Here is a 10,925-nt window from a genome sequence, read left to right as displayed (position 1 = left end):
GTGTGTGTCGGCGTCTGTGGCCGGGCCGCTGTGTCTGCGCCTGCCTCTGTGCCTGTGGCCAGGCCGCTGTGTCTGTCTGCAGGAGGAAGAGTCTCCATGCGGGGAGGTGACCCTGAAGCGGGATCGGTCCTTCTCGGAGCACGACCTGGCCTTGCTGCGCGGTGAGGTGACCTCGGGCCTGCCGCCAGGCCCTCAGCCCCCAGGACGGATGGAGCCCACCCGGCCCCGAGCAGGCAGTGTGAACACATGGAGGCCCAGCTCCCGAGACCAGGGCAAGTGCTGCCCTCTGCCCACCCGCCTTCCCTCAGACCGCTGGGAAGCCGTGTCCCTCGACCTCGGCCTGCGTGGGGAAGACAGCACCCAGGCCGGCGCTGGGGCTGTCTCCCTCCCCCTCAGCAAGCAGCCCCACTATAGTACTTGAGACCATCACTTAAATAATTCATATTCATTGTTAAACGTTTTTAGGAATAATTTTTATTTATTTATTTTTTTAATTTATTTTTAGAGAGATTTTTTTGCTATAGGGTGCGTGTGCATGCCAGAGAAACAGAGACAGAAAGTGAGAAATCACCCCCTGTGAGTGGCCGCACCACAATCCCTTCTCTTCCATTCACCTCTCGGGATTGTTTTGGGCCTGCACATGTACCCGGTGTGAGTTTTAAGCCACTGGGTCCAGGACTTGAACCATAGTCGATTATGTGGGAGTTCAGCAACGTAACCATTATGCCATCTGCTGGTTCCAATTATTAATATTTAATTTGGCCAGAGAGAGACAGAGACAGAGAGGGAAAGTGAGAAAGCAAGCCGCCAGGGACAGGACTTGAACCACAGTCAACCACGTAAGAGCCCAGTGCCATAACCACCGTGGCACCTGCTGGTCCCCATGTTCATTGTAAAACTTTTAAAAAGACTTTAAAACTTCCATAATTCTGTTTCTTAGAGGTAACAGGTACCAACATACCTGGGACACAGGGGACATAGGAACTGGGGACCGCGAGAGCCAGCCCGTCCCTCCCTCTGTGACAGAGATGTGTGTCCCCAAGCCCAAGCACACATACCCTGCTCCGAGCCTGGCTGGCACACAGGCTAGGACAGGGTTGGCCCGGTGTGGTAAGAGCTGAATTCCTCCGAGGGCTGTCAAGATGTGTCCGGCCTCCCCTTCTGCCCTGAAGGTCCCTTGAGAGTCCTGGCCACCCTCAGGACAACCCCATCTGGGAGTCAGGACTCGCTCCCCAGCGTTCAGGGCCAGGCCAGGCCAGTTCCACGCCTCGCTCCTGCCCCGCCCTCGGGCCGCAGTGCGTGTGGGACTAAGCAAGGGCTTCCTAATGCAAGCACTGCTGGCCGTGTGGGACCCAGCGTCGGCTGCTCCTGGGTGGGTGAAGACCTGCAAGGGCCCTGCCAAGGTCCAGACAGCGCAGCGTCCTCCCACCCGATCTCTGCTTGGTGTCAGGCCCACCCTGCTGCCTCCCCTGCAGGACTTCACAGGCGGTCCTGACAGCCTGCTGTGCTCCTCCCCAGGCTCCTGCCCAGTGAGCGTCCGGCCCCAGCCTGACCCCAGCTCCCTGCCCCTCAGCAGCCCGGGCTCCACAGAGGACAGACAGGAGGCCTGCAAGGCCCCAGATGCTAAGCACCTGTGGCTGGTGAGTGGGGACATGTTGGACAGCGGCCCGGGGGCTCCCGGGTGCCCATCCTCATCCCTGGCTGGGATCAGGCACCAGCCTGCCTTCAGGCACGATGGAGGGTCCGGCCTGGGCTGTGGTTGGGAGGGCGGTCTTTGCTGCCACCTGCTGGGCATATGGACACTGCAGCCCCGGAGCCCAGGACAACCTGACGGAGGGACACGCACAACCTCCGGTTCTGGTGTGGCTGAGACAGGTGGTGACCCCACGTGCCCGGTGCCTGGAGTGCCTGTAACGTGTCAGGGAGCATGTTACTGTGTCGAGACCTCGACTCTGGTCCCAGCTCTGCCGCTGTGTTGCCTTCCTCTGTGCCTGGCTTCATCTTCCGTGAGTGCTGTCTGGTGTCCGGAGGGCCCCCTTGGGCCTGAGTGTCAGTGTATGCATTCGCGGAAAGCCCTCCCCAGTGAGGCATGGCCATGCTACGATTCCTTCTCCATTTCAAAATCGTAAGCTTTGGGATTTGGGGACTACTGGAGCCTGGCACAGTGCTCAAGCTATTAGGGCTGAGATCTGAGCCACGGTCAGCCAGGTGAGATCCAGCTCCACTGACCACTAAGCTACAGGGCTGGCCTGGTGTGTGCCTTTTTTTGATTTTAAGAATTATGTATTTATTATCATTTTTCAATTTTGACCACAGAGAGAGAGAGCTAGCTCAAGCCGCCAGGTCTAAGGCTCCAACCGTGGTTGGCCATGTGGGGCCCGGCGCCCTTAACCACCACACCACCTGCCGGCCCGAGGTGCTTCTATCAGATGCGGTTAAAGGAGTGTAAGCGTCTGGGAAAGGGCAGACAGTGGTGCAGAGGCAAAGGCAGCGTCCAGGGAGGTGGGCAGGCTGGAAAGGGCCCAGGTGCACACCCAGAGGCCTCCCCGAGTACTGCAGGCCCCTGTGCCCAGATCGGGGCTGGCTGAGGTGCGGGTGCGGGGTGCATCTCCTCGCTCTTTCTCTTTTCTGGAAGAAATAAATGCATAAACTTTAAGAAAAAAAAAAAGGCACCCTGCAGGAGTGCAGAGGGTATGGACAGTGTGGTTGTCCCATTTCTTTGAGATTTTTCTCCAAGAGGTTCAGGTGAGAACAGATGTTAAGCTCCTTTGAAAGGTGCGAGTGCCGCGTCAGCGTCAAGTAACGTTACTTTGTACACTCCCTGACTAGTTACCTCCTGAGCCTACACACCCTCACACTGGCACCGTCTCCTGTGGACCCCGAGGGCTCAGCCAGGTGGTTGTGGCCCGAGTCCTCAGGAGGCGGCAGTGTCCTGGGAGGGCATGCCTGGGGTTGTCAGGTGGCACTGTACACGTGGCGGTTTGTGTACCTTGTCACAGGCCTCGCCAGGGAGCTGTCTCAGAGCAGACGGCCTGGGAGTGAGTGAAGCAGACACGGTGGTGGGTCCCCGGATGCCACACGTCAGGGTCGTGACACACGAGTCACATCTTATTCCCACGGGGACAGGAACTGAGGCCTACTTCTCCCTCTTTTTTTTTTTAGAATTATTTTATTTAACTTTATTTATTTTTAATTTGAGAGAGAGAGGGGGAAAGCGAGAAAGCCAGCCACCAGGTCCAGCATGCAAACAATGGCCGGCCATGTGGGAGTCCAGTACCTTAACCACCACGCCACCTGCCGGCCCCGGGGCCCACTTCTCGATCAAGGAGTCAGGGACATATTTTAGGGCAACTGTGAGTCCTGGGAGGCTCGGGTGTGACTCCCGGCCCGATCCCAAGGCTGGACATGATGGCACGTGCCTGTGACACAGCGACTTGGACGGTAAAAGGGGGAGGGCCGCGAGCTCAGGGCTGGCCTGGACGAGCTGAGGTGTGGTGTTTTCTGGTTTTTGTTTTGAATTTAACTTCATTTTACTTATTTTAATTTGATCAGAGAGGGACAGAGTAAGAGAGAATTAGAGAGGGAAAGTGAGAAAGCAAGCCGCCAGGTCAGGGACGCGAACTGCGGTCAGCCATGTGGGAGTCCAGCGCCCTTAACCACTGTGCCACCTGCCGGCCCAGAAGCAGGGTATGTTAGGACACTATCAGGGTTGCTCAGACAGGCCAGGAAGGCACCAGCGTCCTTGGAGGGCAGACTCCTGCTTGAAAGGCCCCGCCCCTGAGCCTGGGCTCCCCCAGGAGTTCCGTCACCCCGTGGAGAGCCTGGCTCTGACTGTGGAGGAGGTGATGGACGTGCGGCGCGTGCTGGTCAAGGCTGAGATGGAGAAGCTCCTGCAGAACAAGGAGCTCCTTGGCAGTCTGAAGAAGGGGAAGGTGAGGCAGCGGGGCCGGGCCGGGACTGTCACGCACGGTCAGGGGGCCGTGAGCGCGGACAGAGCAGGGCTCACCCAGGCCTCTCCTGCAGATTTGCTGCTGCTGCCAAGCCAAGTTCCCGCTGTTCTCTTGGCCGCCCACCTGCCTCTTCTGCAAGAGGTGAGCCTCTGCGCCCACTGCTGGGTCAGCGGGTAGAGCTGGCAGGAGGCCCCCCGGCCTGATTCTGGGAATGTGATTCCTACCATGGCTGACTCGGTCCTCGAGAGAAGGCATTTGATTGATTTATTTTCTATTTTCCAGAAGGTACGTGTGCTTGACAGAAGTGAGAAAGTATCCCTCGCCCATACCATGGGGTGCGGTCATGCCACACTCCCTTCTCCATCTCTCTTGTTGGGATGTGGGGCACACAGACAGACAGACAGACAGACACATGTGCCCAGTGTGATTTTCAAGCTGCCAGGTCCAGGCTGTGAACTGCGTGGTTGACCATGTGGGGTCCAGCCACCCTAGCCACCAGGCCCTGGGCTGGCCTCCGGACTTTAATTGTATCTGAGTTCATTTAAAGATGAAGGGCTAAGGGAGCCCCACTTCCGGCCAGCATGGGGTAATAGCCAAAGACAGGGTGTTCAAGGCACCGGGCAGCAAAAGGGAGCAGGCGAGGGGCCAGGCCCTCACCTCACTGCCTGTGGCTCTGGTCTCCCCAAGGGGAGAGGATGCTGAGAACCCAGGTCTCAGTGCAGAGAGTGCCATGGAGATGGCCCATGTGCCCACCATAGAGAAGACCCTGCAGTAGTTAACACTCAGAGGCAGGGAGGTTACTGGAGGCTGGGAAAACAATCACCCCAAAGCAGGGGTGGGCAAATCTGGCCTCTGGCATTTTTAGGAATAAAGTCTTATTGGGACATGGTCATGCCCATTTGTCATTCATGTAGCCGAGAACGTTTGCTATCTGCCCCTTTTATAGAAGCTCACTTACACCGGTCCTCGACACATTTATTTATTTATATTTTAATTTGACCAGACAGGTGGAGGGGGGGAGTGAGAAAGCAAGCCACCAAGTCTGGGATTTGAACCACAGTCAGCCATGTGGGAGTCCAGTGTCTTTAACCACCACGCCACCTGCCAACCCCTCATTCATTTATTCTGATTTGAGCAGAGAGAGAGAGAGCAAGAGAGAGAGAAGAAAATGAGAAAACAACCCGCCAGTTTGGGACTTGAACTGTGGTCGGCCATGTGGGAGTGTCCAGTGCCTTAACCGCCATGCCACCTGCTGGCCTCCCGTCCTCAATATTTATAGGAACACGGCTGGTTCCATAGCCTTGTGGTTAAGGGAGTTTGGTCCCACATGGCTGACCACAGTTCAAATCCCAGACCCAGCAGTCTGAGAAAACAGCCAGACTCACATGCACGTGTGCCCAGATCCGGAGAGGAGGCGAGATGGCTGGGCACGCTGCGCTCCATCAGCCCTGGCTAAACACGTCACAGCTCACAGGCCCCAAGTGGGGTCAGGGGAGAGGCTGCCCAGCCAGTCAGAATACAAAGCCCTGCGCTGAGCGTCACTCCCAGGCCTGGTGAACACAGGACCGACTGTCCCAAATGTCTCAGATGCTTCCCAGACAGAAAGCTCAAGAATAGGACTTCTTTTTTTTGTTCTTTTATAAGTTTTTTACTGTAGGGCACATGTACTTGCCAGAGAGAGACAGGGAAAGAAGGAAAGTGAGAAATCACCCTACAGGACTGCAATCCCCTTTCCTGCACCCTCCTCTTGGGATTTTGGGCACGCACACAAACCTGCTGGCATGTTTTTCTTTCTTTTTTTTTTAAAGAATTATTTTTATTTTATTTTTACTTTTTCATTTAATTTCTTTTTTAATATGACCAGAGAGAGACACAGAGAGAGACCGAGAGAGAAGTAATGCGCCAGGTCCAGGACTAGAACCGTTGTCAGCCATGTGGGAGTATCCAGCTCCTTAACCTCCACACCACCTGCTGGTCCCCACCTGGGCATGTTTTCCAAGCTGCTGGTTCAAGACTTGAATGACACAGTTGGCTGTGTGTAAAACAGGGCCTTAATCATCCTACCACCTGGCCAGTCCAAGAATAGGAACTCTTTTTCTCTTTTTAAAGAACTATGTTATTTTACTTTATTTATTTTAATTTGACTGGGCTGGGGGAGAGGGGGTGGGGAGAGAGAGAAAGAGAAAGTGAGAAAGCAAGCTGCCAGGTCCGAGACTTGAACCATAGTCAATCAGTGCCCTCAACTACGACCTGCCACTCCTAAGAATAGGAACTCTTAAAAACCCACCAAGATAAAGGTCTGGTAGCCAATCAAAGATTAACAACCTTGCAGAAACAAAACAAGACTAGCAACGGCAGACCATGGGGTCGGTAACATACTGAGTAAAGCAGAGGGTAGCATGCAGCCTGAGGGAGGGCAGGGACAGGAGAGTGGGCTGTGAAGCTCCCCTGCTCCACACGGGGTGTGTCATGTTACTGGAGGCAGACTGTGACAAGTTACAGGTGGACAATAAACCACGAGGCAACCATGAGAACAAGACAATTACAGCTAGCGAGTTCTCAAAAGAGGCAAGATAGAATCATAGGAAATACTTGATCCTGGGCCAGCAGGTGACGGGGTGGTTAAGGGCATTGAACTCCCACATGGCTGACTGCAGTTTGAGTCATAGACCTGGAGACTTGTTTTTTTCATTTTCCTGCTCTCTCTCTTTCTTTTCTCTCTCGAACTCTCACTCTGTCCCTCTCTGGTAAAATTTAAATAAATAAATAAACTAATTATTAAAAAGTTTAAAAAAATACTTGATCCAAAGAGAGGCAGAAAAATAAAGAAAATAGGAATAAAGAACAGATAGATTTTAAAAAAGCAAGAAATCAGCTTCAGTCACCCCTCAAGATCACAGTCACCCACAAAATAACAGCCTAGAATAGCCTCACAGTCATCCCACAAGATAACAGCCTAAAACAGCTTTATAGTCATCCCATTAATTGTAAGTGGTCCAAACAATCCAACTAAATGATAGATTGAGTAGAAACAGCAGGCCCGACCGTCTGCTGCCCCCAAGACCTGCAGTCGAGTGACTCAGATGGGGCCGGCTGCACAGCAGCGGGGCACGCTTGTGTGCGACCAGATCCAGCCCAGTGGCTTGGGAAACACACAAGGCACATGCATGCCCAAAAGTACCCCAGGGCGCTTTCTCCCCCTCTCCCCCTCACACCCTGTAGCAGATTTAAAAAACTACTGGGGGCCAGCAGATGGCATCGTGGTTATCAGTGCTGGACTCCCATGTGGGCGACCACAGTTCAAGTCCCAGACCTGGTGGCTTTCTCTCTCTCTCTCTCACTTGCTCGCTCACTCTGTCCTCTGGTCAAATTTAAATAAATAAATAAATAAACAAAGTTAAATAAAGTAATTCTTTTTTTTTTTTTTTTTGGAGAGGTTTTCGCTATAGGGCGCGTGCGCTCGCCAGACAGAGAGAGAGAGACAGAGAGACAGCAAGCGAGAAATCACCCCCCAGGGGGGATGGTCACGCCACAATCCCTTCTCCTCCATTCTCCTCTCGGGATCTTGGGCACGCACGCACACGCGCCCAGCGGGAGTTTTAAGCCACCGGGTCTGGGACGCAAACCGCGGTTGACTACGTGGGAGGCCAGCGACATAGCCATTACGCTAACTGCTGGTTCCCAATAAAGAGATTCTTTTTTTTTTTAAGTAATTCTTTAAAAGAAAAACAAAAGTACTGATGAGCAAGCAGGTGGCATGGTGGTTAAGGGCACGGGCTCCCACATGGCCGACTGGTTCTCACCCTGGACCTGGCGACTTTCTCTTTCTCTCTCTCTCTGTCCTTCTCTGGTTAAATTAAAATAAATGATTAAAATAATGATTGAAAAAGAAAAAAGCACTGAAGTAGGGGTCGAGCATCTATGGTGAGGATGGCTGGAGTGGGGGCGTTTGTGAGCTGTCTACTGATGCCCTGTCCTCCATCCCTTTCCAGAGCTGTCTGCACTTCCTGCAGCGTAAAGGTGAGGAGCATCTGGGACCGTGGGGGTCTCCTACTGGACACAGCTGGGTGGTCCCGTCTTCACCAGGCACCTCACCTTGCCCTGCAGAACTCCCTCCTGTACTTCCCAGGGCTGAGTGCAGGGTTTTGTCTCTGTTTTTATTTGCTCAAAGAAACAGGCACCCTACCCTCAGCAGGGTCTTCAGCTGTCTCCCCCAGCCCTGCATCTACACACCTTAATAGGGACGCAGCCCCGGGCACGGGGTGGGGACGCCTCCTGCATTCCCCTCTCTGCTGCAGATGAAGATGCCTTCTAAGAAGTTCGCTCACATACCTGTCTACACTCTGGGATTGGAAAGTCCTCCGAAGGTGTCAGCTGCCAAAACCACGCCGACACGGAGAAGAGACGTCTTCCAGTGCGTCCTGTGCCTCCGGCCCATGCTCATGGCTGTCGGGCGGTAACAGCGGGTGGGGCAGGGTGCTGGTTCTAGCTGTTTCCTTGGGATGCCCCAGGGAAATGCAAGTGCTTGGTGGTTGCTTTGGGACACCGATCATTGTGGAGGGTCCTGGGAGGCTGAATGTACTGTCCAGCGCAAATTGAGCTTGAAAGGTCAGGGCCCAGGGCTGAGTTCCTGTCTGGGGAGGGTACTTTGATAGGCATGCGCAGTCCGGAACCCACATGCATGCCTGATGGTGAAGGAGAGGGGGCTCAGGGCCTCCTGGAGAGTGGCTGTGGATGTGGAGAGACGGCAGGAGGGGGCTCCTCCTGATCGCCCACTCCTGCCCCAGACCCCTACAGGGGCCGCGGTGGCCGAGTGTGGAGGAGGAGTTCCCCCACGTCTACGCACACGGCTGCACCCCGAAGGACGGCTTCTCCGCACACGGCTGCACCCTGAAGGACGTCTGTAGCGACTGCACCAGCTTCGTGGCCGACGTTGTGCGCTCCAGCCGCAGAAGTGTGGACGTCCTCAACACCACGCCACGCCGCAGCCGCCAGACCCAGTCTCTCTACCTCCCCGACACCAGGACTCTTGACTTCAAGTGAGGGCCCAGGAGGGCCGGGCTGGGTCCTGCAGGAGCTGACACTTCTGGTCCCAGAGCACAGCCAGTCCCCCTTCCACGCTGTGCATGTACATGTATACAGATACAGATATCCTTGTATAAGACCTTCACAGCCTGTCTGTTTGCACTGTCATGGGCAGTGCCACTCCAGGGCCCCTCGGGGGAGGCTGTTTCCTTTTGGCATTCCTTGCCAGGAGGGGACAGGGGGATGGGCTTCTGAACTAACGGGGAGAGGTCTTGCCACACTACTCTACCCCAGGGCTGGGCTCTTCCTCTGGGAGATGAGAACACAGACTCCCTCCCTGGGAGGACACCCAGGCTGGGACAGGACACCTTTGTTCCCAGGAGGACGCAGGCTTCCCTGTGTTGCCCTCAGTGGGGACTTTGGGGGCAGAGGCACTGAGAGGACAAGATTCCCTCGGGAGGTACCCAGGGGCCTCCTGCCTCCATCCTGAAGGTCTGAGGCCAAGCTTTGCTCCCTGCCCCTTGCCTGGCACCCACACCCCAGCCTTCCTGCCCCTCCTGGGCCAACATTCTGTTGCTGTCCTGGCTCACTCGCGGCTGCCCCAGAGGGGCCTGGGGTTATGGGTGGCCTAATCCAGGAGCAGGGCTGTGAGCAGTGCATGCGGCTGCTCTTGGCCTGACCAGGTGTCTCATGCCCTCCCTCTGTGGTGTGCCCCAAGGACTGGCCTGGCTACGGGGCCGGGGTATTGGGTGAAGCTGGGCTGTGGAAACCACCTGCCCTCAAGGATAAGAGAAGCCTTCCAGCTCAGCACAGTCAGGGCGGAGGTGACAGGCCGTGGGGCTCAGTGGGCTCCTCTACCTGTCAGGGCTGCAGAGGGAACCACGGCTCAGGCGGCTACTTACCACCTGTGGCCTGTGGCCTTGTTCTTCGGCTCCCTGTCCTTGCTCTTCAGGTACAAGCCCTTGGGCCTAGAGGGCTGGGGTCACCCCTCAGCAGACCACGCTGGTGCCTGCAGAGGTGGGCTCTGCCCCAAACACACCAGCACCTCCAACCAGTCAACACCTGCACAACCTCAGGGGAGGCCACGGAGGGACAGCTGGGCCTGCAGGGGACACCCGACACCCATACACACACGTGAGGGCACCCAGTACACAGCCGGCCCTAGAATTTGTTTGAGCGCTCCACAAATTCCTTGTTCCTGAATTTCCATGCCTGCTTTTCTAAAAGTAAGAAAGCAGGTACAGAGATGGTCACACGGCCACATGGCACAAGGAGCAAACGTCTGTCCACGTCACGGGCAGGTGTAGCTCGGCAGACGTGTTACTCAATATTCTCCCAGTCCTGCAAGTCAGGAACTGGCACCAGGCATCTCAAACTCCCAGTCATGCGGAACTACAGGTTCTTTATTTTATTGTTTTGTTTTGAAGATGTTTTTGCCTTAGGGTGCATGTGCTCACTGGAGAGACAGACAGACACAGTGAGGGAAAGCGAGAAATCACTCCCCAGTGGGGGTGGGGGGGTGCAGGTGGGGTCCAGTGCCGTAACCACCGTGCCACCTGATAGTCCCAATAAAGATTCTAACATGGGAACTCCTGGGAACGACAGCCCACCTGCAGGACACTGCCTCCTGTGGCAGCTGTGGGTGTGACCGGGAAGGCAAAGCCAAGACTACCGGCCTGTCTTCTTGCCGGCCCCCTCTCTGGTGCCTCCAGGGAGCTGGACTGGCCTCTCTCCAGCCCCAGGGAAATTCAGGCAGTTGCCCCTGACCATGCCTGCCTTGGCCTCATCCGCCAGACCTGGCACATGGCAGTCACGTAGGGCTGGAGCTGCTTAGTGCCAGCTCTCCTTAGGGGACCAGGCCTTCGGCAACACGGTGGGGAATCGCCTATCCAGGAAGACGCCAGCCCAGCTGGGCCAGATGTACCCGACCCCACTAATGGTGAGACCTCC

At 55.5% G+C, this 10,925-nt stretch overlaps 1 protein-coding gene across 1 annotated transcript in view; it reads left to right on the top strand.

Moving 5' to 3' along the window:
- The window catches only part of SPIRE2 (spire type actin nucleation factor 2), a gene marked incomplete at its 5' end in the record, with an annotated part of 18,847 nt that extends 9,733 nt beyond the window's left edge, over positions 1 to 9,114 (top strand). The window contains 7 exon segments of the mRNA XM_006152524.2: positions 83 to 272; positions 1,519 to 1,640; positions 3,798 to 3,932; positions 4,024 to 4,091; positions 7,943 to 7,970; positions 8,249 to 8,364; positions 8,738 to 9,114. Of these exon segments, the coding sequence (XP_006152586.2) occupies positions 83 to 272; positions 1,519 to 1,640; positions 3,798 to 3,932; positions 4,024 to 4,091; positions 7,943 to 7,970; positions 8,249 to 8,364; positions 8,738 to 8,993 (915 nt within the window).
- Positions 9,115 to 10,925: the final 1,811 nt, after the last annotated feature.

Source organism: Tupaia chinensis, unplaced genomic scaffold (assembly GCF_000334495.1).
Source record: "Tupaia chinensis unplaced genomic scaffold, TupChi_1.0 Scaffold000355_1, whole genome shotgun sequence".
NCBI classification, from domain to species: Eukaryota; Metazoa; Chordata; class Mammalia; order Scandentia; family Tupaiidae; genus Tupaia; species Tupaia belangeri.
Note: the sequence above shows the minus strand (reverse complement) of the source record. Positions and strands in the feature narration are given on the sequence as shown.